The 26641-nt window shown below is 48.0% G+C and overlaps 1 protein-coding gene across 1 annotated transcript; it reads left to right on the top strand.

Annotated features, from left to right (window-relative positions):
* The first annotated feature begins 1683 nt into the window (after positions 1-1683).
* On the top strand, positions 1684-26634 carry PXMP2 (peroxisomal membrane protein 2). Its single transcript, XM_038762748.1, has 5 exons — positions 1684-1757; positions 7904-8020; positions 14735-14897; positions 22633-22752; positions 24950-26634. Exons 1-5 carry the CDS (start codon positions 1684-1686, stop codon positions 25016-25018), a joined length of 543 nt encoding a protein of 180 aa, XP_038618676.1. The 3' UTR covers positions 25019-26634.
* The last annotated feature ends 7 nt before the right edge of the window (positions 26635-26641 follow it).

Raw genomic sequence — 26641 nt, 5'->3', positions numbered from 1 at the left:
CCGCCCGTTTCTCAGCTCCGCCCCCTGGTTCCCCGTCCAATCAGGGGGTGCCGATGCCCGGCCCTCCCCAGCCCCGCCCCCTGGAACCCCGTCCAATCAGGACGCGAGGATACCCCACCCCCTTTCAGCCCCGCCCAATCAGGGCGCGCGGATGCCCCGCCCCTTTTCGGCCCCGCCCATTGGAGCCCCGTCCAATCAGGGGGCGCAAATTCATTCATTCATTCAATCGTATTTGTTGAGCTCTTACTGTGTGCAGAGCACTGTACTAAGCGCTTGGGAAGAACAAGTTGGCAACATATAGAGACGGTCCCTATCCAACAGCGGGATGCCCGGCGCTTCCCAGCCCCGCCCCTTGGAGCCCCGTCCAATCAGGGGCGGCGGATAGCGCTCAATAAATACGATTGAATGAATGAATGAAGGGTGCTGCCCCGCCCCTCTTCAGCCCGCCCCTTTTCAGTCCCGTCCCCGGAGCCCCGTTCAATCAGGGCGCGCTGGTTCCCCGCCTCTCCTCTGTCCCGTCCAATCAGGGGTCACGGCTGGCACGCGCCTTTCCAGCCCCTCCCCCGGCTGCCCCGTCCAATCAGGGAGCTCAGATTCCACGCCCCTCCCCTGCCCCGTCCAATCAGGGGTCGAGGCCGCCCCGCCCCTCTTCAGCCCCGCCTCTCTTTAGCCCCGTGCAATCAGAACGCGCTGATTTCCCGCCCCTGTTAACCCCGCCCCGGAGCCCCGTCCAATCAGGGCTCACTGCTGCCACGCCCCTTTCCAGCCCCGCCCGCAGGCGGCCCCGTCCAGTCAGGGCGCTCCGATTCCCCGCCCCTCCTCTGCTCCGTCCAATCAGGGGGCGTGGCCCCTCTTCAGCCTCGCCCAATCAGGGCGCGCCGATTCCCCGCCCCTCTTCATCCCCATCCAATCAGGGCGAGCTGATTTTAGACTGTGTGATTTTTAGCTGATCTTAGTCTTTTAGACTGTGAGCCCACTGTTGGGTAGGGGCTGTCTCTATATGTTGCCAATTTGTACTTCCCAAGCGCTTAGTACAGTGCTCTGCACATAGTAAGCGCTCAATAAATAAGATTGATGATGATGCTGATGATGATTTCCAGCCCCCCCTTTTAGCCCCGCCCAATCAGGGCACGCGGCTTTCCCGCCTCTCTTCAGCCCCGTCCAATCAGGGGTGGCGACGTCTCCGCCCCTTTTCATCCCCGCCCGCCGGCGGCCCCGTCCAATGGGGAGGCGCCGATTTCCCGCCCCTCTTCAGCCCCGTCCAATCAGGGGTGGCGACGTCTCCGCCCCTTTTCATCCCCGCCCGCCGGCGGTCCCGTCCAATGGGAAGGCGCTGATTTCCCGCCCCTCTTCAGCCCCGTCCAATCAGGGGAGGCGACGTCCCCGCCCCTTTTCATCCCCGCCCGCCGGCGGTCCCGTCCAATGGGAAGGCGCTGATTTCCCGCCCCTCTTCAGCCCCGTCCAATCAGGGGAGGCGACGTCCCCGCCCCTTTTCATCCCCGCCCGCCGGCGGCCCCGTCCAATGGGGAGGCGCCGATTTCCCTCCCTCTTCAGCCCCGTCCAATCAGGGGGCGCGGCGTTCCCGCCCCGTCCATCGCGTCGTCCAATCAGGGGGCTGCAATGCGGTTGGGCGGGACGGAGGGTAAATAAAATTGGGGCTCGGTGGGGGATGAGGAGTCAGTGATGGGTGCTGACGGGTGGAGGTCCCTGCTGCGGCTCCTGCGCCTCTACCCCCTCCTCGCCAAGGCTCTCACCAGGTCCGCCCCCTGTCCGGGAGGGAGGGAGGCCATTTCTACACATTCTAGTCACTTCATCATCAATCGTATTTATTTATTTATTTATTGAGCGCTTACTGTGCGCAGAGCACTGTACTAAGCGCTTGGGAAGTCCAAGTTGGCAACATCTAGAGACGGTCCCTACCCAACAGTGGGCTCACAGTCTACAAGGGGGAGACAGAGAACAAAACCAAACATACTAACAAAATAAAATAAATAGAAGAGGTGTGTACAAGTAAAATAAATAAATAAATAGAGTAATCATCATCAATCGTATTTATTGAGCGCTTACTGTGTGCAGAGCACTGGACTAAGCGCTTGGGAAGTACAAGTTGGTAACATATAGAGGCAGTTATCATCATCATCATCAATCGTATTTATTGAGCGCTTACTGTGTGCAGAGCACTGTACTAAGCGCTTGGGAAGTACAAGTTGGTAACATATAGAGGCAGTCATCATCATCACCATCAATCGTATTTATTGAGCGCTTACTGTGTGCAGAGCACTGGACTAAGCGCTTGGGAAGTCCAAGTTGGCAACATCTAGAGACGGTCCCTACCCAACAGTGGGCTCACAGTCTACAAGGGGGAGACAGAGAACAAAACCAAACGTACTAACAAAATAAAATAAATAGAAGAGGTGTGTACAAGTAAAATAAATAAATAGAGTCATCATCATCATCATCAATCGTATTTATTGAGCGCTTACTGTGGGCAGAGCACTGGATTAAGCGCTTGGGAAGTACAAGTTGGTAACATATAGAGGCAGTCATCATCATCATCAACCGTATTTATTGAGCGCTTACTGTGTGCAGAGCACTGGACTAAGCGCTTGGGAACTACAAGTCGGCAACACAGAGAGACAGTCCCTACCCTACAGCGGGCTCACAGTCTAGAAGGGGGAGGCAGAGAACAAAACCAAACATACTAACAAAATAAAATAAATAGGATAGATATGTACAAGTAAAATAAATAGAGTAATCATCATCATCATCATCAATCGTATTTATTGAGCGCTTACTGTGTGCAGAGCACTGGACTAAGCGCTTGGGAAGTCCAAGTTGGCCACAGATAGAGACAGTCCCTACCCAACAGTGCGCTCACAGTCTAAAAGGGGGAGACAGAAAACAAAACCAAATATACTAACAAAATAAAATAAATAGAATAGATATGTACAAGTAAAATAAATCATCATCATCATCAATTGTATTTATTGAGCGCTTACTGTGTGCAGAGCACTGGACTAAGTGCTCGGGAAGTCCAAGTTGGCAACATAGACGGTCCCTACCCAACGGTGGGCTCACAGTCTAAAAGGGGGAGACAGAGAACAAAACCAAACATACTAACAAAATAAAATAAATAGAATAGATATGTACAAGTAAAATAAATAAATAAATAAATAAATATTTATCACTCTATTTACTTATTTTATTTGTACATATTTATTCTATTTATTTTATTTTGTTAATATGTTTTGTCTTCTAGACTGTGAGCCCACTGTTGGGTAGGGACTGTCTCTATATGATGTCAACTTGTACTTCCCAAGCGCTTAGTCCAGTGCTCTGCACACAGTAAGTGCTCAATAAATACGATTGATTGATTGATTTGTTGTGTGTCTCCCCCTTCTAGACTGTGAGCCCCGCTGTTGGGTAGGGACCGTCTCTAGATGTTGCCAACTAGGACTTCCCAAGCGCTTAGTACAGTGCTCTGCGCACAGAGCATTCATTCATTGAATGAATAAATGCATGAATGAATCAGGTTGTCCCATGGGGGAGCTCACAGTCTTAATATGTTTTCTTTTGCTGTCTACCTGTATATATGTGTGTACGTATTTATTACTCTGTTTATTTTATTTGTACGTTTATTCTATTTATTTTATTTTGTTAATATGTTTGGTTTTGTTCTCTGTCTCCCCCTTCTAGACTGTGAGCCCACTGTTGGGTAGGGACCATCTCTATGTGTTGCCGGCTTGTACTTCTCAAGCGCTTAGTCCAGTGCTCTGCACACAGTAAGGGCTCAATAAATACAATTGGATGAATGAATGAATATTCTATTTATTTTACTTTGTTAATATGTTTTGTTTTGTTGTCCGTCTCCCCCTTCTAGCCTGTGAGCCCGCTGTTGGGTAGGCACTGTCTCTAGATGTTGCCAACTTGGACTTCCCAAGCGCTTAGTATAGTGCTCTGCACACAGTAAGCGCTCAATAAATAGGATGGAAAGAATAGTAAGTGCTTAACAAATGCCATCATTATCATTATTATTATTGACATCAGTCTACTTGTTTTGTTGTTGTCCTTCTCCCCCTTCTAGCCTGTGAGCCCGCTGTTGGGTAGGGACCGTCTCTAGATGTTACCAACTTGTACTTCCCAAGCGCTTAGTACAGTGCTCTGCACACAGTAAGCGCTCAATAAATACGACTGAATGAATGAGATTCATTCAGTCGTATTTATTGAGCGCCTACTATGTGCAGAGAAGCAGCATGGCTCTCCCCATCCTCCCCCTCCCCATCCCCCCCGCCTTACCTCCTTCCCCTCCCCACAGCACCTGTATATATGGATATATGTTTGTACATATTTATTACTCTATTGATTTTATTTGTACATATTTATTCTATTTATTTTATTTTGTTAATATGTTTTGTTGTCTGCCTCCCCCTTCTAGACTGTGAGCCCACTGTTGGGTAGGGACCGTCTCTATATGTTGCCGACTTGTACTTCCCAAGCGCTTAGTCCAGTGCTCTGCACACAATAAGTGCTCGGTAAATACAATTGATTGGAGTCAGAGGTCATGGGTTCAAATCCCGGCTCTGCCACTTGTCAGCTGGGTGACTTTGGGCAAGTCACTTCACTTCCCTGGGCCTCAGTGACCTCATCTGCAAAATGGAGATTCGTTCATTCATTCAGTCGTATTTATTGAGCGCTTACTGTGTGCAGAGCCCTGGACTAAGCGCTTGGGAAGCCTTGTATCGGCCCCAGTGTTTAGAACAGTGCTTGGCACATAGTAAGCGCTTCACAAATGCCAACATCCTTATTATTATTTAAAACCGGGACCCTGCCCAGGGGCTAATAAGCGCGCCAGTTGGAGGAAATATGTGAAGGTACTTTTGGGTTGGCACCGAGGTAATAATAATAATAATAATGTTGGCATTTGTTAAGCGCTTACTATGTGCAAAGCACTGTTCTAAGCGCTGGGGGGGATACAGAGGGATCAGGTTGTCCCATGTGGGGCTCACAGTCTTAATCCCCATTTTACAGATGAGGTAACTGAGGCTCAGAGAAGTTAAGTGACTTGCCCAAGGTCACGCAGCAGACACGTGGCAGAGCCAGGATTCGAACCCATGACCTCTGACTCCAAAGCCCGGGCTCTTTCCACTGAGCCACGCTGCTTCGATACCTCTTCCAGCCTCACCTGTCTGTTTCTTAAATCCTAATCCAGGCAGCAAGTGTTTGGCCACGTTGTGATCGTTTCCCTTTTTTGTTTTTTGTTTTTTCCATCACTGGGAATATCTGTGGCCGTGACTCAAATAGAAAAGAAGATGTAGCAGCCTGATAAATCGCCCCTAACCTGGTCGTGGGTACAGAGTCTATAGCAAAAACAGGTTTAAACCAACAGGAAAGGTAACTAGAATTGGGCAATAAGAGGGGCAGAGGCAGTTTGGGGTTACTTATTAAGCACTCCAATGGATTTTTATCGTGAAATGATTTACAAAAATACTTCTCTATTGCCGATGAAAACAGAGCTAAACACTTATTAAGCGCTTACTGTGTGCAGAGCACTGGACTAAGCGCTTGGGAAAGTACAATCAGTCAATCAATCGTATTTATTGAGCGCTTACTGTATGCAGAGCACTGGACTAAGCGCTTGGGAAGTCCAAGTTGGCAACGTATAGAGACAGTCCCTACCCAACAGTGGGCTCACAGTCTAAAAGGGGGAGACCGAGAACAAAACCAAACATACTAACAAAATAAAATAAATAGAAGAGATATGGACAAGTAAAATAAATAAATTCAATCGTATTTATTGAGCGCTTACTGTGTGCAGAGCACTGTACTGAGCGCTTGAATAATTATGGCATTTATGAAGCGCTTACTATGTGCAAAGCACTGTTCTAAGCGCTGGGGAGGTTACAAGGTGATAAAGTTGTCCCACAGGGGACTCACAGTCTTAATCCCCATTTTTCAGATGAGGGAACTGAGGCCCAGAGAAGTGAAGTGACTTGCCCAAAGTCACACAGCTGACAATTGGCGGAGCCGGGATTCGAACCCACGACCTCAGGCTCCAAAGCCCGGGCTCTTTCCGCTGAGCCACGCTGCTTCTTAAATAGAGTAATAAATATATACAAACATATATACATATATACAGGTGCTGTGGGGCAATAAACAGTGAAAATCCCTGCCCACAATGAGTTCACGGTCTAGAGAAGCAGTGCAGCTCAGTGGAAAGAGCACAGGCTTTGGAGTCAGAAGTCATGGGTTCGAATCCCGGCTCCGCCAACTGTCAGCTGGGTAACTTTGGGCAAGTCACTTCACTTCTCTGGGCCTCAGTTCCCTCATCTGGAAAATGGGGATGAAGACTGGGAGCCCCCCCGTGGGACAACCTGATCACCGTGTAACCTCCCCAGCGCTTAGAACAGTGCTTTGCACATAGTAAGTGTTTAAATGCCATCATTATTATTATTATTATTATTGTTAGAGGGAGGGCGACAGACATCAATTCAAATAAATAAAATGACATAAGTGCCGTGGGATGGGGAAGGGGGGGGGAGAGCAAAGAGAACAAGTTGGGGAGATGAGGAAAAGTGGGGCTTTGTCTGGGAAGGCCTCTTGGAGATCAATCAATCAATCAATCGTATTTATTGAGCGCTTACTAATAATAATAATAATGATGGCATTTATTAAGCACTTACTATGTGCAAAGCACGGTTCTAAGCGCTGGGGAGGTTACAAGGTGACAAGGTGTGGGGGCTTTGTCTGGGAAGGCCTCTTGGAGATCAGTCAATCAATCAATCAATCGCATTTATTGAGCGCTTACTAATAATAGTAATAATGATGGCATTTATTAAGCGCTTACTATGTGCAGAGCACTGTACTAAGCGCTTGGGAAATCCAAGTTGGCAACATATAGAGACGGTCCCTACCCGACAGTGGGCTCACAGTCTAGAAGGGGGAGACAGAGAACAAAACCCAACATACTAACAAAATAAAATAAATAGAATACAGATGGGCCTTCAATAAGGGGGACAGAAGTTGTCCGTCATCTTCCTCATCCACAGTGATGGGAATAATGATGATAATAAGAATAATGATAATAATATTCGTTAAATGCTTACCATGTGCCAAACGCTGGGGTAAGAACTAGAGCTGCTCACCCACAGTTCCTATCTCCCATGGGGCGCACAATCGAAGGAGGAGGGAGAAAAGGAAGTCAATCAATCAATCAGTCGTATTTATTGAGCGCTTCCTGTGTGCAGAGCACTGTAATAAGCGCTTGGGAAGTCCAAGTTGGCAACCTATAGAGACAGTCCCTACCCGACAGTGGGCTCACAGTCTAAAAGGGGGAGATGGAGAACAAAACCCAACATACTAACAAAATAAAATAAATAGAGATGGGCCTTCAATAACGGGGACAGAAGTTGTCCGTCATCTTCCTCATCCACAGTGACGGGAATAATGATGATAATAAGAATAATGATAATAATATTCGTTAAATGCTTACCATGTGCCAACCACTGGGGTAAGAACTAGAGCTGATCACCCACAGTTCCTATCTCGCGCACAATCGAAGGAGGAGGGAGAAAAAGAAGTCAATCAATCAATCAATCGTATTTATTGAGCGCTTCCTGTGTGCAGAGCACTGTACTAAGCGCTTGGGAAGTCCAAGTTGGCAACATATAGAGACCGTCCCTACCCGACAGTGGGCTCACGGTCTAAATCAATCAATCAATCAATCAATTGTATTTATTGAGCGCTTACTATGTGCAGAGCACTGTACTAAGCGCTTGGGAAGTACAAATTGGCAACACATAGAGACAGTCCCTACCCAACAGTGGGCTCACGGTCTAAAAGGGGGAGACAGAAAGACCTTCAACCCTTCTCACCTGCTTTTCTGATCCCTCCCTTCTGCCGACAGCGGGATTTTCTCTGCACTCGGGAACTTCCTGGCCCAAGTTATTGAGAAGAGAGGAAGAAAGGAAAAACGTTCCCAAAGTCTCGAACTCAGCGGACCTCTCAGATACGCCATTTTTGGGTGAGTGTGGAGGACGGGGCGGGGGGGAAGGTGCGTCCCAAGGTCGCGGGGGCAGAACTTTCAAGTTCGAAATTCGGTGGTAGGAGTCTAAAATGGTCACCACCCTGACCGTATTTTGTATTAGACCCGCACTTTGAATGGGGACAGAGGGAAAAGGGGAGTCCTGGATTGGGCCTGTGGAAGAGGTATCAAGAAGGTAGCCGGCTCCAATATGTGGCTCCAAATCATCTCTGTCCCCTTCTAGACTGTGAGCCCACTGTTGGGTAGGGACCGTCTCTATATGTTGCCAACTTGTAATAATAATAATAATAATAATGGCATTTATTAAGCGCTTACTATGTGCAAAGCACTGTTCTAAGCGCCGGGGAGGTCACAGGGTGATCGGGTTGTCCCACGTGGTGCTCACAGTCTCAATCCCCAATTTTCCAGATGAGGGAACTGAGGCCCAGAGAAGTGAAGTGACTTGCCCAAAGTCACCCAGCGGACAGTTGGCGGCGCCGGGATTTGAACCCATGACCTCTGACTCCAAAGCCCGCGCTCTTTCCACTGAGCCACGCTGCTTCTCATACTTCCCAACAGGGCTTGGCACCTATCTTGTACTTCCCAAGCGCTTAGTCCAGTGCTCTGCACACAGTAAGCGCTCAATAAATACGATCGAATGAATGAACCCAAGTGTAATATCTTTCCACTTTTCAAACTCCCCAAAAAGAAATCCTTCAGTGACCCCTGCAAAGTGACCCATCCCAATAATAATAATAATAATAATGATGGTATTTGTTAAGCGCTTACTATGTGCAAAGCACTGTTCTAAGCACTGGGGAGGTTACAGGGTAATCAGGTTGTCCCACGGGGGGCTCACAGTTTTAATCCCCATTTTACAGATGAGGTAACTGAGGCCCAGAGAAGGGACGTGACTTGCCCAAAAAGTCACACGGCTGACAGTTGGCAGAGCTGGGATTTAATAATAATAATAATGATGGCATTTGTTAAGCGCTTACTATGTGCAAAGCACTGTTCTGAGCACTGGGGAGGTTACAGGGTAATCAGGTTGTCCCACGGGGGCTCACAGTTTTAATCCCCATTTTACAGATGAGGTAACTGAGGCACAGAGAAGGGACGTGACTTGCCCAAAAAGTCACACGGCTGACAGTTGGCAGAGCTGGGATTTAATAATAATAATAATGATGGCATTTGTTAAGCGCTTACTATGTGCAAAGCACTGTTCTAAGTGCTGGGGAGGTTACAAGGTGATCAGGTTGTCCCCACGTGGGGCTCACAGTCTTCATCCCCATTTTCCAGATGAGGGAACTGAGGCCCAGAGAAGTGAAGTGACTTGCCCAAAGTCACCCAGCGGACAGTTGGCGGAGCCGGGATTTGAACCCATGACCTCTGACTCCAAAGCCCGCGCTCTTTCCACTGAGCCACGCTGCTTCTCATACTTCCCAACTAGGGCTTGGCACCTATCTTGTACTTCCCAAGCGCTTAGTCCAGTGCTCTGCACACAGTAAGCGCTCAATAAATACGATCGAATGAATGAACCCAAGTGTAATATCTTTCCACTTTTCAAACTCCCCAAAAAGAAATCCTTCAGTGACCCCTGCAAAGTGACCCATCCCAATAATAATAATAATAATAATGATGGTATTTGTTAAGCGCTTACTATGTGCAAAGCACTGTTCTAAGCACTGGGGAGGTTACAGGGTAATCAGGTTGTCCCACGGGGGGCTCACAGTTTTAATCCCCATTTTACAGATGAGGTAACTGAGGCCCAGAGAAGGGACGTGACTTGCCCAAAAAGTCACACGGCTGACAGTTGGGCGGAGCCGGGATTTAATAATAATAATAATAATAACGATGGCATTTGTTAAGCGCTTACTATGTGCAAAGCACTGTTCTAAGCACTGGGGAGGTTACAGGGTAATCAGGTTGTCCCACGGGGGGCTCACAGGCTTCATCCCCATTTTACAGATGAGGTCACTGAGGCCCAGAGAAGTTAAGTGACTTGCCCAAAGTCACACGGCTGACAGTTGGCAGAGCTGGGATTTAATAATAATAATGACATTTGTTAAGTGCTTACTATGTGCAAAGCACTGTTCTAAGCACTGGGGAGGTTACAAGGTCATCAGGTTGTCCCACGGTAGTAACCGTAGCCGTAGTAAGTATAGACTGTAAGCTCGTTGTGGGCAGGGACTCTGTCCATTTATTGTTCATTCATGCGTTCAATCGTATTTATTGAGCGCAGAGAAGCAGTGTGGTCTAGTGGATAGAGCCCGAGCCCGGGAGTCAGGAGGATCTGGGTTCTAATCCCCGCTCCGCCACTTATCTGCAGAGAAGCTGGTGGCTCAGTGGAAAGAGCCCGGGCTTGGGAGTCAGCGGTCATGGGTTCTAATCCTGGCTCCACCGCCTGTCAGCTGTGTGACTTTGGGCAAGTCACTTCACTTCTCTGGGCCTCAGTTACCTCATCTTTTATATGGGGATGAAAACTGTGAGCCCCAGATGGGACAACCTGATCACCTTGTATTCTCCCCAGCGCTTAGAACAGTGCTTTGCACATAGTAAACACTTAACAAGTACCAAAACTATTATTATTATCTCCTATGTGACAGTGGGCAAGTCACTTCGCTTCTCTGGGCCTCAGTTCCCTCATCTGGAAAATGGGGATGAAGATTGTGAGCCCCACATGGGACAACCTGATCGCCTTGTATCCTCCCCAGCGCTTAGAACAGTGCTTTGCACATAGTAAGCGCTTAACAATTACAAAAAAATTATTATTTTTACTATTATTACCCGTGTGTGACTGTGGGCAAGTCACTTGGCTTCTCTGCGCCTCAGTTCCCTCATCTGGAAAATGGGGATGAAGACTGTGAGCCCCACATGGGACAACCTGATCGCCTTGTATCCTCCCCAGCGCTTAGAACAGTGCTTTGCACATAGTAAGCGCTTAACAATTACCAAAACTATTATTATTTTTACTATTATTATCTCCTGTGTGACCTTGGGCAAGTCACTTTGCTTCTCTGGGCCTCTGTTCCCTCATCTGGAAAATGGGGATGAAGATTGTGAGCCCCACATGGGACAACCTGATCACCTTGTATCCTCCCCAGCACTTAGAACAGTGCTTTGCACATAGTAAGTGCTTAACAAGTACCAAAACTATTATTATTATTATCTCCTGTGTGACCGTGGGCAAGTCACTTGGCTTCTCTGGGCCTCAGTTCCCTCATCTGTAAAATGGGGATTAAGATTGTGAATTCCACATGGGATAGCGACTGGGTCCAACCTGATCGACTTATATCTATCCCAGTGCTTAGTCCAGTGCCTGGTACATAGTATGCGTTTACCAAATACCATTAAAAAAAAAAAGCACCTCAACCCCCAGAGATTTGAAGATTGACTGGGAGGTTTCAAAATGATCAGGTTGTCCCACCGGGGGCTCACAATCTTAATCCCCATTTTACAGATGAGGGAACTGAGGCCCAGAGAAGCCAAGTGACTTGCCCACGGTCACACAGCTGACGAATTGGCAGAGCCGGGATTTGAACCCATGACCTCTGACTCCAAAGCCTGTGCTCTTTCAACTGAGCCATGCTGCTTCTCCTTAGTACATAATATGTTAATATAATATGTTATATAATAATAATAATAATGGCATTTGTTAAGTGCTTACTATGTGCAAAGCACTGTTCTAAGCGCTGGGGGGATACAAGGTGATCAGGTTGTCCCGCGCGGGGCTCACAGCCATCACCCCCATTTTACAGATGAGGGAACTGAGGCTCTGAGAAGTTAAGTGACTTACCCAGGGTCACACAGCAGACGTGTAACGGAGCTGGTATTCGAACCCACGACCTCTGACTCCAAAGCCCGTGCTCTTTCCATTGAGCCACGCTGCTTCTCGAGCCACGCTGCTTCTCACATATGTTATATGTTCTTCTTATATGTTAATATGTTTCATTGTCCATCTCCCCCTTCTAGACTGTGAGCCTGTTGTGGGGTAGGGACCGTCTCTAGATGTTGCCAACTTGGACTTCCCAAGCGCTTAGTCCAGTGCTCTGCACACAGTAAGCGCTCAATAAGTCAATCAATCAATCAATCGTATTTATTGAGCACTTACTGTGTGCAGAGCACTGGACTAAGCGCTTGGGAAGTACAAGTTGGCAACATATAGAGACGGTCCCTACCCAACAGTGGGCTCACAGTCTAAAAGGGGGAGACGGAGAACAAAACCAAACATACTAACAAAATAAAATAAATAGAATAGATATCATCGTCAATCGTATTTATTGAGTGCTTACTGTGTGCAGAGCACTGGACTAAGCGCTTGGGATGTACAAGTTGGCAACATATAGAGACAGTCCCTACCCAGCAGTGGGCTCACAGTCTAGAAGGAGGAGACAGACAACAAAACAAAACATATTAACAAAATAAAATAAATAGAATAAATATGTACAAATAAAATAGAGTAATAAATATGTACAAACATATGTACAGGTGCTGTGTGGAGGGGAAGGAGATGGGGGGATTCATTCAATCGTATTTATCGTCCCTACCCAACATTGGGCTCACAGTGTAAAAGGGGGAGACAGAGAACAAAACCAAACATACTAACAAAATAAAATAAATAGAATAGATATGTACAAGTAAAATAAATAAATAAATAGAGTAATAAATCATCATCATCATCAATCGTATTTATTGAGCGCTTACTATGTGCAGAGCACTGGACTAAGCGCTTGGGAAGTACAAATTGGCAACATATAGAGACAGTCCCTACCCAACAGTGGGCTCACAGTCTAAAAGGGGGAGACAGAGAACAAAACCAAACATACTAATAAAATAAATAGAATAGATATGTACAAGTAAAATAAATAAATAAATAGAGTAATAAATCTGTACAAACATATATCCATATATACAGGTGCTGTGGGGAACGGAGGGAGGTAAGATGGGGGGATGGAGAGGGGGACGAGGGGGAGAGGAAGGAAGGGGCTCAGTCTGGGAAGGCCAGACTGAATAAATACAGAATAAATACGATTGAATGACTGAATGAATTGGCTTGCGAATCCTGAGTAGTAGGGGAAGATGTCAAATGACAGCGGCAGCGAATAGCAAGAGTGCAGCGGGGCTCAGTGGAAAGAGCCCGGGCTTGGGAGTCAGAGGTCCTGGGTTCAAATCCCGGCTCCGCCACTTGTCAGCTGGGTGACTTTGGGTGAGTCGCTTCACTTCTCTGGGCCTCAGTTCCCTCATCTGTCCAATGGGGATGAAGACTGTGAGCCCCACGTGGGATAACCTGATTACCTTGTATCCACCCCAGCGCTTAGAACAGTGTTTGGCACATAGTAAGCGCTTAACCAATGCCAACATTATTATTAACATTCTTGCCGGGTCTTCAGCGTGTTGCCCAGTTTGGATTCAGCTTCCCCTGTACCACTCAGTAGATTCCTGAGTCTTGTACTTCCCAAGCGCTTAGTACAGTGCTCTGCACACAGTAAGCGCTCAATAAATGCGATTGATGATTCCTCCAGAATACAGGCCAAAAGAGTCTGCTAGGGTGGATGGGAAGTTTGAGGAAATCAAGGTAATTGTCCATAAACGGGTGTCCCACTCCTAAAAGGAATGCTCTATCCCACATTATAGCATAGGCCTGGGGGTCAGAAGGTCATAATAATAATAATAATAATAATAATAATGGTATTTGTTAAGCGCTTACTATGTGCAAAGCACTGTTCTAAGTGCTGGGGAGGTTACAAGGTGATCAGGTTGTCCCATCTGGGGATCCCAGTCTTCATCCCTATATAAGATGAGGTAACTGAGGCCCAGAGAAGTGAAGTGACTTCCGTCTCCCCCTCTAGACTGTAAGCTCGTCGTGGGCAGGGAACGCGTCCGTGATACCGTCCTCTCCCAAGCACTCGGTACAGCGTGGCTCAGTGGAAAGAGCCCGGGCTTGGGAGTCAGAGGTCGTGGGTTCAAATCCCGGCTCCGCCACTCGTCAGCTGGGGGACTTTGGGCGAGTCGCTTCGCTTCTCTGGGCCTCAGTGACCTCATCTGTCAAATGGGGATGAAGACTGGGAGCCCCCCGTGGGACAACCTGATCACCTCGTAACTTCCCCAGCGCTTAGAACAGTGCTTTGCATATAGTAATATAGCATATATCTGCATATAGCATATAGTAGCCTGTCCCGCCGTCGACCCCCGGCCCACGTCCTCCCCCGGGCCTGGAATGCCCTCCCTCTGCCCCTCCGCCAAGCTCACTCTCTTCCTCCCTTCAAGGCCCTGCTGAGGGCTCACCTCCTCCAGGAGGCCTTCCCACACTGAGCCCCTTCCTTCCTCTCCCCCTCGTCCCCCTCTCCATCCCCCCATCTTACCTCCTTCCCTTCCCCACAGCACCTGTATATATGGATATATGCTTGTACATATTTATTACTCTATTTATTTATTTATTTATTTATTTATTTTACTTGTACATTTCTATCCTATTTATTTTATTCTGTTGGTATGTTTGGTTCTGTTCTCCGTCTCCCCCTTTTAGCCTGTGAGCCCGCTGTTGGGTAGGGACTGTCTCTATGTGTTGCCAACTTGGACTTCCCAAGCGCTTAGTCCAGTGCTCTGCACATAGTAAGCGCTCAATAAATACGATTGATTGATTGATAGTAAGCGCTTAATAAATGCCATCGTTATTATTATTCTTATGATGATGTGTGCGGTGTGGGCTGTCAGGTTCTTGTTCACAGGGCCACTGAGTCACTTTTTCTACCAGTCCATGGAGCAGCGGATCCCTGCAGCGGTCCCCTTGGCGATGGTCGGGAGGCTCCTGCTGGATCGTTTGGTCTTTGCCCCCGTCTTCCTCTTGCTCTTCTTCTTCGTCATGAACCTCCTCGAGGTTGGTTCCAACCCGCCCCGCGACTCGTCTCCAGCAACCAAGGAAGTGTGATTAGGCATCAGGGTGGTATTCTAGAGAAGCAGCGCGGCTCAGTGGAAAGAGCCCGGGCTTTGGAGGCAGAGGTCGCGGGTTCAAATCCCGGCTCCGCCACCTGTCAGCTGGGTGACTTTGGGCAAGTCGCTTCACTTCTCTGGGCCTCAGTTCCCTCATCTGTCAAATGGGGATTAAAATTGTGAGCCCCCCGGGGGACAACCTCATCACCTTATCACCTCCCCAGTGCTTAGAACGGTGCTTTGCGCATAGTAAGCGCTTAATAAATGCCATCATCATTATTATTATTATTATTTGGAGTCAGAGGTCACGGGTTCAAACCCCGGCTCCGCCACTTGTCAGCTGGGTGACTTTGGTCAAGTCGCTTCACTTCTCTGGGCCTCAGTTACCTCATCTGGAAAATGGGGATGAGGACTGTGAGCCCCACGTGGGACAACCTGATCACCTTGTAACCTCCCCAGCGCTTAGAACAGTGCTTTGCGCATAGTAAGCGCTTAATAAATGCCATCATTGTTATTATTATTTGGAGTCAGAGGTCACGGGTTCAAACCCCGGCTCCGCCACTTGTCAGCTGGGTGACTTTGGGCAAGTCGCTTCACTTCTCTGGGCCTCAGTTCCCTCATCTGTCAAATGGGGATTAAAACTGTGAGCCCCCCGGGGGACAACCTCATCACCTTATCACCTCCCCAGTGCTTAGAACGGTGCTTTGCACATAGTAAGCGCTTAATAAATGCCATCATTATTATTATTATTATTTGGAGTCAGAGGTCGCGGGTTCAAACCCCGGCTCCGCCACTTGTCAGCTGGGTGACTTTGGGCAAGTCACTTCACTTCTCTGGGCCTCAGTTCCCTCATCTGGAAAATGGGGATGAAGACTGTGAGCCCCCCGTGGGGCAACCTGATCACTTTGTAACCTCCCCAGCGCTTAGAACAGTGCTTTGCTCATAGTAAGCACTTAATAAATGCCATCATTATTATTATTGTTATTTGGAGTCAGAGGTCATGGGTTCAAACCCCGGCTCCACCACTTGTCAGCTGGGTGACTTTGGGCAAGTCGCTTCACTTCTCTGGGCCTCAGTGACCTCATCTGGAAAATGGGGGTGAAGACTGTGAGCCCCCCATGGGACGACCTGATCACCTTGTAACCTCCCCAGCGCTTAGAACAGTGCTTTGCGCATAGTAAGCGCTTAATAAATGCCATCATTGTTATTATTATTTGGAGTCAGAGGTCACGGGTTCAAACCCCGGCTTCACCAATTGTCAGCCGTGTGACTTTGGGCAAGTCACTTCACTTCTCTGGGCCTCAGTTACCTCATCTGCAAAATGGGGATGAAGACTGTGAGCCCCCCGTGGGGCAACCTGATCACTTTGTAACCTCCCCAGCGTTTAGAACAGTGCTTTGCACATAGCAAGTGCTTAATAAATGCCATCATTATTATTATTATTATTTGGAGTCAGAGGTCACGGGTTCAAACCCCGGCTTCGCCAATTGTCAGCTGTGTGAGTTTGGGCAAGTCACTTCACTTCTCTGGGCCTCAGTTACCTCATCTGGAAAATGGGGATGAAGACTGGGAGCCCCCTGTGGGACAACCTGATCACCTTGTAACCTCCCCAGCACTTAGAATAGTGCTTTGCACATAGTAAGCATTTAATAAATGCCATCATTATTATTATTATTTGGAGTCAGAGGTCACGGGTTCAAACCCCGGCTTCGCCAATTGTCAGCCATGTGACTTTGGGCAAGTCACTTCACTTCTCTGGGCCTCAGTTACCTCATCTGGAAAATCGGGATGAAGACTGTGAGCCCCCATGGGACAACCTGATCACCTTGTAACCTCCCCAGCGTTTAGAACAGTGCTTTGCACATAGCAAGCGCTTCATAAATGCCATCATTATTAATATTATTATTATTATTATTCATCTATCCATTTTTTTCCTTATGGTATTAAGCGCTTACTATATGCCAGGCGCCGTTCTCAGCACTGGGGTAACCAGGTTGGACCCAGTCCGTGTCCCCCATGGGGCTCACAGCTTTATATATTGCCAACTTGCACTTCCCAAGCACTTAGTACAGTGCTCTGCACACAGTAAGCGCTCAATAAATACGATTGAATGAATGACTGAATCCCCACTTTATAATAATAATAATGGTGGTATTTGTTGAGCGCTTACTATGTGCAAAGCACTGTTCTAAGCGCTGGGGAGGTTACAAGGTGATCAGGTTATCCCACGGGGGGCTCACAGTCTTCTAGACTGTGAGCTTCCCCAACTTGTACTTCCCAAGCGCTTAATACAGTGCTCTGCACACAGTAAGTGCTCAATAAATACGATTGACTGATTGATTGAGCCCACTGTTGGGTAGGGACTGTCTCTATATGTTGCCAACTTGTACTTCCCAAGCGCTTAGTCCAGTGCTCTGCACACAGTAAGCGCTCAGTAAATACGACTGAATGAATGCAAAGCACTGTTCTAAGTGCTGGAGGTAGAAGAGGTAACTGAGGCACGGAGGATTCGAGTGACTTGCCCAAGTTCACATAACAGACAGGTGGCGGAGCCAGGATTAGAACCCGTGTCCTTGGTCTCCCAAAACGATGCTCTTTCCTCTGGGCCACGCTGCTTTCTCTAGTGCTTTAGTGCTTTTATATGTTGCCAACTTGTACTTCCCAAGCGCTTAGTACGGTGCTCTGCACACAGTAAGCGCTCAATAAATACGTTTGTATGTATTCATTACTCCATTGATTTTGCTTGTACGTATCTATTCTATTTATTTAATTTTGTTAATATGTTTTGTTTTGTCGTCCGTCTCCCCCTTCTAGACTGTGAGCCCGCTGTTGGGTAGGGACCGTCTGTAGATGTTGCCAATTTGTACTTCCCAAGCGCTTAGTACAGTGATCGGCACACAGTAAGCGCTTAATAAATACGATTGATTGATTGATTGATTGAGTTAGTGTTTTGCTGCCACCAGCCCACTCTTGTAGACCACTGGAATGACTTGTGGCTCTTTCCCATTAATATAGAGGCAGAGCTCATCAATCGACCGATCAATCGGTGGTATTTATTGAGTACTTACTGCGCGCAGAGCACTGTACCGAGCGTTTGGGAAAGTACAGTGCGACAGAACCGCTGCACGCTGGGCGAGCGGGGGCTAAGCCATTCAGCCCTGACATCACACGAAGCAATGCGAGCCTCCGATTCGGCCTTCGAGTCCTCCTCAATTAGGAGAAATGTTTCATTTAAATTGTACTTCCCAAGCTCTTAGTCCAGTGACTGCACACAGTAAGCGCTCAATAAATACGATTGATTGATTGATTTAAAGACGCAAGGGAGAGGACGCAAGAGGGTTTGTGACGGGACAGGCCACAAGGCTGCAACGCTGGGATGCCTCTTCCTGTCTCTGAAACCAATCAATCGATCAATCAATCGTATTTATTGAGCGCCTACTGTGTGCAGAGCACTCACCGCTAGCTTCCCCGAAGTCCTTTTCCCCTCTTAATTTTCCTGGTGGGGAAGGTGGAAGGAATCCAGCCTGGCAGCCGGAGGTGAAGATTAAAGGCTTGCAAAGTTTTCCCGTCAATCTGGCGCTTCGGGTCCCCTTTGCTTCAGTGTAGGTTGGATTGCTACTTGATGGTGATGATGATGATGATGATGATGGCATTTGTTAAGCGCTTACTACGTGAAAAGCACTGTTCTAAGTGCTGGGGGAGGTTACAAGGTGATCAGGTTGTCCCACAGGGGGCTCACGGTTTTAATCCCCATTTCACAGATGAGGGAACTGAGGCCCAGAGAAGTGAAGTGACTTGCCCAAAGTCACACGGCTGACAGTTGGCAGAGCCGGGATTTGAACCCGTGACCTCTGACTCCAAATCCCGGGCTCTTTCCACTGAGCCACGCTACATATATAAAGGCAGACGGCAAAACCAAACAAAATAAAATCAATAGAATAAATTTGGACAAATAATATAGAGTCATAAATACGTACGAACATATATACAGGTGATGAGGTTGTCCCACGGGTGGGGGGGCTCACAGTTTTAATCCCCATTTCACAGATGAGGGAACTGAGGCCCAGAGAAGTGACTCGCCCAAAGTCACACAGCTGATGGTTGGCAGAGCCGGGATTTGAACCCGTGACCTCTGACTCCAAAGCCCGGGCTCTTTCCACTGAGCCACGCTACATATATACAGGTAGACGGCAAAACCAAACTAAATAAAATCAATAGAATAAATTTGGACAGATAATATAGAGTCATAAGTACGTACAAACATATATACAGGTGATGAGGTTGTCCCACGGGGGGGCTCACAGTTTTAATCCCCATTTCACAGATGAGGGAACTGAGGCCCAGAGAAGTGAAGTGACTTGCCCAAAGTCAATCAATCAATCAATCAATCAATCAATCAATCGTATTTATTGAGCGCTTACTATGTGCAGAGCACTGTACTAAGCGCTTGGGAAGTACAAATTGGCATCACATAGAGACAGTCCCTACCCAACAGTGGGCTCACAGTCTAAAAGGGGGAGACAGAGAACAAAACCAAACATACCAACAAAATAAAATAAATAGAATAGATATGTACAAATAAAATAAATAAATAGAGTAAAAAATATGTACAAACATATATACATATATACAGGTGCTGTGGGGAAGGGAAGGAGGTAAGATGGGGGCGGTGGAGGGGGGACGAGGGGGAGAGGAAGGAAGGGGCTCAGTGTGGGAAGGCCTCCTGGAGGAGGTGAGCTCTCAGCAGGGCCTTGAAGGGAGGAAGAGAGCGAGCTTGGCGGAGGGGCAGAGGGATTGGGGGCATTCCAGGCCCGGGGGAGGACGTGGGCCGGGGGTCGACGGCGGGACAGGCGAGAACGAGGTACAGTGAGGAGATTAGCGGTGGAGGAGCGGAGGTTGCGGGCTGGGCAGTAGAAGGAGAGAAGGGAGGGGAGGTAGGAGGGGGCCAGGGGATGGACAGCCTGGAAGCCCAGGGTGAGGAGTTTCTGCCTGATGCGCAGATTGATCGGTAGCCATTGGAGGTTTTTGAGGAGGGGAGTAATATGTCCAGAGCGTTTCTGGACAAAGATAATCCGGGCAGCAGCATGAAGTATGGATTGAAGTGGAGAGAGACACGAGGATGGGAGATCAGAGAGAAGGCTGATGCAGTAGTCCAGACGGGATAGGATGACAGCTTGAATGAGCAGGGGAGCGGTTGGGATGGAGAGGAAAGGGCGGATCTTGGCAGTGTTGCGGAGCTGAGACTGGCAGGTTTTGGTGACGGCTTGGATGTGAGGGGGGAATGAGAGAGCGGAGTCGAGGATGACACCAAGGTTGTGGGCTTGTGAGACGGGAAGGATGGTAGTGCCGTCAACAGAGATGGGAAAGTCAGGGAGAGGACAAGGTTTGGGAGGGAAGACAAGGAGCTCAGTCTTCGACATGTTGAGCTTTAGGTGGCGGGCGGACATCCAGATGGAGATGTCCTGAAGGCAGGAGGAGATGCGAGCCTGGAGGGAGGGGGAGAGAGCAGGGGCAGAGATGGAGATCTGGGTGTCATCAGCGTAGAGATGATAGTTGAAGCCGTGGGAGCGAATGAGGTCACCAAGGGAGTGCGCGTAGATCGAGAACAGAAGGGGACCAAGCACTGAACCTTGGGGAACCCCCACAATAAGAGGATGGGAGGGGGAGGAGGAGCCTGCAAAAGAGACGGAGAAAGAACGACCGGAGAGATAAGAGGAGAACCAGGAGAGGACGGAGTCTGTGAAGCCAAGGTCAGATAACGTGTGGAGGAGAAGGGGGTGGTCCACAGTGTCAAAGGCAGCTGAGAGGTCGAGGAGGATTAGGACAGAGTAGGAGCCGTTGGATTTGGCAAGCAGGAGGTCATCGGTGACCTTTGAGAGCGCAGTTTCCGTGGAATGAAGGGGTCGGAAGCCAGACTGCGGACCAGCCAGTCACACAGCGGACGGTTGGCAGAGCCGGGATTTGAACCCGTGACCTCTGACTCCAAAGCCCGGGCTCTTTCCACTGAGCCACGCTACGTATATACAGGTAGAAGGCAAAACCAAACTAAATAAAATCAATAGAATAAATTTGGACAGATAATATAGAGTCATAAATACGTACAAACATATATACAGGTGATGAGGTTGTCCCACGGGGGGGGGGCTCACAGTTTTAATCCCCATTTCACAGATGAGGGAACTGAGGCCCAGAGAAGTGAAGTGACTTGCCCAAAGTCACACAGCGGACGGTTGGCAGAGCCGGGATTTGAACCCGTGACTTCTGACTCCAAAGCCCAGGCTCTTTCCACTGAGCCACGCTACGTATATACAGGTAGAAGGCAAAACCAAACTAAATAAAATCAATAGAATAAATATGGACAGATAATATAGAGTCATAAATACGTACAAACATATATACAGGTGATGAGGTTGTCCCACGGGGGGGCTCACAGTTTTAATCCCCATTTTACAGATGAGGGAACTGAGGCCCAGAGAAGTGAAGTGACTTGCCCAAAGTCACACGGCTGACGGTTGGCAGAGCCGGGATTTGAACCCGTGACCTCTGACTCCAAAGCCCGGGCTCTTTCCACTGAGCCACGCTACATACATACAGGTAGACGGCAAAACCAAACTAAATAAAATCAATAGAATAAATATGGGCAGATAACATAGTCATAAATACGTACAAACATATATACAGGTGATGAGGTTGTTCCACGGGGGAGGCTCACAGTTTTAATCCCCATTTTACAGATGAGGGAACTGAGGCCCAGAGAAGTGAAGTGACTTGCCCAAAGTCACACGGCTGACGGTTGGCAGAGCCGGGATTGGAACCCGTGACCTCTGACTCCAAAGCCCGGGCTCTTTCCACTGAGCCACGCTACATATATACAGGTAGACGGCAAACCCAAAGTAAATAAAATCAATAGAATAAATTTGGACAAATAATATAGAGTCATAAATACGTACAAACGTATATACAGGTGATGAGGTTGTCCCACGGGGGGGGCTCACAGTTTTAATCCCCATTTCACAGATGAGGGAACTGAGGCCCAGAGAAGTGAAGTGACTTGCCCAAAGTCACACAGCGGACGGTTGGCAGAGCTGGGATTTGAACCCGTGACCTCTGACTCCAAAGCCCGGGCTCTTTCCACTGAGCCACGCTACATATATACAGGTAGACGGCAAAACCAAACTAAATAAAATCAATAGAATAAATTTGGACAGATAATATAGAGTCATAAATACGTACAAACATATAAACAGGTGATGAGGTTGTCCCACGGGGGGGCTCACAGTTTTAATCCCCATTTTACAGATGAGGGAACTGAGGCCCAGAGAAGTGACTTGCCCAAAGTCACACAGCTGACGGTTGGCAGAGCTGGGATTTGAACCCGTGACCTCTGACTCCAAAGCCCGGGCTCTTTCCACTGAGCCACGCTACATAGATACAGGTAGACGGCAAAACCAAACAAAATCAATAGAGTAAATATGTACAGATAATATAGAGTCATAAATACGTACGAGCATATATACAGGTGATGAGGTTGTCCCACGGTGGGGGGGGCTCACAGTTTTAATCCCCATTTCACAGATGAGGGAACTGAGGCCCAGAGAAGTGAAGTGCCTGGAATGTGTAGAAATGCCCTCCCTCCCGGACGGGCCCGGGGGTTTGCCACGGACACTTTTCTTGCTTTCTAGGGTCAAAACTTGGCGACTTTTTCTAAAAAGATGAGGACGGGTTACTGGAAAGCCCTGAAAACCAACTGGAAAGTGTGGACGCCCGTCCAGTTTATCAATATCAACTATGTCCCCGTGCAGGTAAGGCGTTTAGATGAGAGTCGCGTGACCTTCACGACATATAATCATGATATAATCAGGTTGGACACCATCCGCGTCCCACTTAGGGCCATAAATACGTATGTTTGTCCGTATTTATTACTCCATTTTATTTGTACATATTTATTCAATTTATTTTATTTTGTTAATGTTTTATTGCCTGTCTCCCCCCTTCTAGCCTGTGAGCCCGCTGTTGGGTAGGGACCGTCCCTAGATGTGGCCAACTTGGACTTCCCAACTGCTTAAGCAGTGTGGCTCAGTGGAAAGAGCGCGGGCTTTGGAGTCGGAGGTCACTCAATAAGTACGATTGAATGAATGAATGGATAGTAAGCGCTTAACAAATGCTATTATTATTATTATTATTGACATCAGTCTACTGTTTGGCTGTCGTTGTCCGGCTCCCCCTTCTAGCCCGTGAGCCCACTGTTGGGTAGAGACTGTCTCTCTATGTTGCCAACTTGTACTTCCCAAGCGCTTAGTCCAGTGCTCTGCACACAGTAGGTGCTCAATAAATACGACTGAATGAATGAATGAAAAGACATGGGGATCGTCTCCCCCTTCCCTGGCCCCAGTTATTGGCCCATTGCTTTCCCCTGCTGTTAAACCATGACATTAGAGGGTGAGGTTGAGGAACTTGGAGTGGTTTGAACCCAGTTGATTCTTTCATTCATTCAGCCGTATTTGTTGAGCATTTACTGTGTGCGGAGCACTGTACTAAGCACTTGAGAGAGTCAACTGGGTTGCCTTAGTAGCTCAGTGGAAAGAACCCGGGCTTTGGAGCCAGAGGTCATGGGTTCAAACCCCGGCTCCGCCAATTGTCAGCTGGGTGACTTTGGGCAAGTCGCTTCACTTCTCTGGGCCTCAGTTCCCTCATCTGGAAAATGGGGATTAAGACTGTGAGCCCCATGTGGGACAACTTGATCACCTTGTGTCCAGCGCTTAGAACAGTGCTGTGCACATAGTAAGCACTTAACAAATGCCATCATTATTATTATTATTAATAATAATAACAACCTGATCACCTTGTAACCTCCCCAGCGCTTAGAACAGTGCTTTGCACATAGTAAGTGCTTAATAAATGCCATTATTATTATTATTACAATACAACAATATAAAATATACACATTCCCTGCCCATAACGAGCTGCTTGGGGTTGGCTCCATCCGCTCCCCACCGGTCACGCCCAGCTCACCCAGGGGCCTACAGAAAACGCCGAGTTCCTCGGCTGGGAATGAGTTAAGCGCTTAGTACAGTGCTCTGCACACAGTAAGCGCTCAATAAATACGATTGATTGATTGAGTGCGCACAATTCCTTTCCAGAAAGCCAATGGTCTCGGGAAAGGGTTTGGAACTGGGGGCTTTGCCACTGCCTGTGAAGTCCAACAGAGAGAATGGGCAGTTGAGAATTGACCCCGATGAGATTTCTGAATAATAATAATAATAATAATAATAATAATAATAATAATAATAATAACGGCATTTCTATGTGCAAAACACTGTTCTAAGCGCTGGGGAGTCTTTTAGACTGTGAGCCCACTGCCGGGTAGGGACTGTCTCTATATGTTGCCAACTTGTACTTCCCAAGCGCTTAGTCCAGTGCTCTGCACACAGTAAGCGCTCAATAAATACGATTGATGATGATGGGGAGGTTACAAGGTTGTCCCACGGGGGGGCTCCCAGTCTTTATCCCCATTTTCCAGATGAGGTCACTGAGGCCCAGAGAAGTGATGTGACTTGCCCAAAGTCATACAGCTGACAGCTGGCGGGATTTGAATCCATGACCTCTGACTCCAAAGCCCGGGCTCTGTTTTTTTTTTTTATAACGGCATTTGTTAAGCGCTTACTATGTGCCAAGCACTGTTCTAAGCACTGGGGGGATACAGTGGGATCAAGTTGTCCCACGTGGGGCTCACAGCCTTAATCCTCATTTTACAGATGATGTAACTGAGGCTCAGAGAAGTGAAGTGACTTGCCCAGGGTCACACAGCAGACATGTGGCGGAGTCGGGATTCGAACGCATGACCTCTGACTCCAAAGCCCGGGCTCTTTCCACTGAGCCACGCTGCTTCTCTGTGTCAAGTTCCCCGTCCTGGGTGGGTGGCTTGCCTTCTAACGGGCCCCTATCTAACCCGGTTCCACCCGAGTTACGTGTGACGTACCCCTTCTTCTTTTGGCCCAGTTCCGAGTGCTGTTTGCCAACCTGGTGGCCTTGTTTTGGTACGCCTACCTCGCCACGCTCCGGAAGTGAGGAGGCCGCGGTAAGCGCTCAATAAATACGATTGATTGATTGATTGATTGATCCGTCGGTGCCCTCCCTCTGGGATCGCCAGCAGACCGCGGCTCCCCGGGGAAAACGGACGCCCGGCCTGGCGGGATCGATCCCTTCAGGAATCTCCCCGACTCCGATCCAACTCGTTGAGCTTCACAGATTGATAGGTGGGAAAAGATAGACCGTGAACGATCTGTACCGTGACGACCTTGCTGTCGGCTCTGGAACGCCGCTCTTGCTAAACTTCCCTTTTTCAAAAATGGGACTCAATCAGGATGGCAATAAACTACAGTGTAGCATCTTCAAAGCCAAGTTTTATTTGCTGGAAGTGGGAAAAGATAGACCGTGAACGATCTGTACCGTGACGACCTTGCTGTCGGCTCTGGAACGCCGCTCTTGCTAAACTTCCCTTTTTCAAAAATGGGACTCAATCAGGATGGCAATAAACTACAGTGTAGCATCTTCAAAGCCAAGTTTTATTTGCTGGAAGTGGGAAAAGATAGACCGTGAACGATCTGTACTGTGATGACCTTGCTGTCGGCTCTGGAACGCCGCTCTCGCTAAACTTCCCTTTTTCGAAAATGGGACTCAATCAGGATGGCAATAAACTACAGTGTAGCATCTTCGAAGGCAAGTTTTATTTGCTGGAAGTGGGAAAAGATAGACCGTGAACGATCTGTACTGTGACGACCTTGCTGTCGGCTCTGGAACGCCGCTCTCGCTAAACTTCCCTTTTTCAAAAATGGGACTCAATGAGGATGGCAATAAACTACAGTGTAGCATCTTCAAAGGCAAGTTTTATTTGCTGGAAGTGGGAAAAGATAGACCGTGAACCATCTGTACTGTGACGACCTTGCTGTCGGCTTTGGAACGCCGCTCTCGCTAAACTTCCCTTTTTCGAAAATGGGACTCAATCAGGATGGCAATAAACTATAGTGTAGCATCTTCAAAGCCAAGTTTTATTTGCTGGAAGTGGGAAAAGATAGACTGTGAACGATCTGTACCATGACGACCTTGCTGTCGGCTCTTGAACGCCGCTCTCGCTAAACTTCCCTTTTTCAAAAATGGGACTCAATCAGAATGGCAATAAACTACAGTGTAGCATCTTCAAAGGCAAGTTTTATTTGCTGGAAGTGGGAAAAGATAGACCGTGAACGATCTGTACTGTGACGACCTTGCTGTCGGCTCTTGAACGCCGCTCTCGCTAAACTTCCCTTTTTCAAAAATGGGACTCAATCAGGATGGCAATAAACTACAGTGTAGCACCTTCAAAGCCAAGTTTTATTTGCTGGAAGTGGGAAAAGATAGACCGTGAACGATCTGTACTGTGATGACCTTGCTGTAGGCTCTTGAACGCCGCTCTCGCTAAACTTCCCATTTTCAAAAATGGGACTCAGTCAGAATGGGAATAAACTACAGTGTAGCATCTTCAAAGGCAAGTTTTATTTGCTGGAAGTGGGAAAAGATAGACCGTGAACGATCTGTACTGTGACGACCTTGCTGTCGGCTTTGGAACGCCGCTCTCGCTAAACTTCCCTTTTTCAAAAATGGGACTCAGTCAGGATGGCAATAAACTACAATGTAGCATCTTCAAAGGCAAGT

The sequence above is a fragment of the Tachyglossus aculeatus genome, chromosome 21, assembly GCF_015852505.1.
Source record: "Tachyglossus aculeatus isolate mTacAcu1 chromosome 21, mTacAcu1.pri, whole genome shotgun sequence".
Classification (NCBI taxonomy): Eukaryota; Metazoa; Chordata; class Mammalia; order Monotremata; family Tachyglossidae; genus Tachyglossus; species Tachyglossus aculeatus.
The sequence above is the reverse complement of the archived record's forward strand: the minus strand, read 5'-3'. Positions and strand labels throughout refer to the sequence as shown.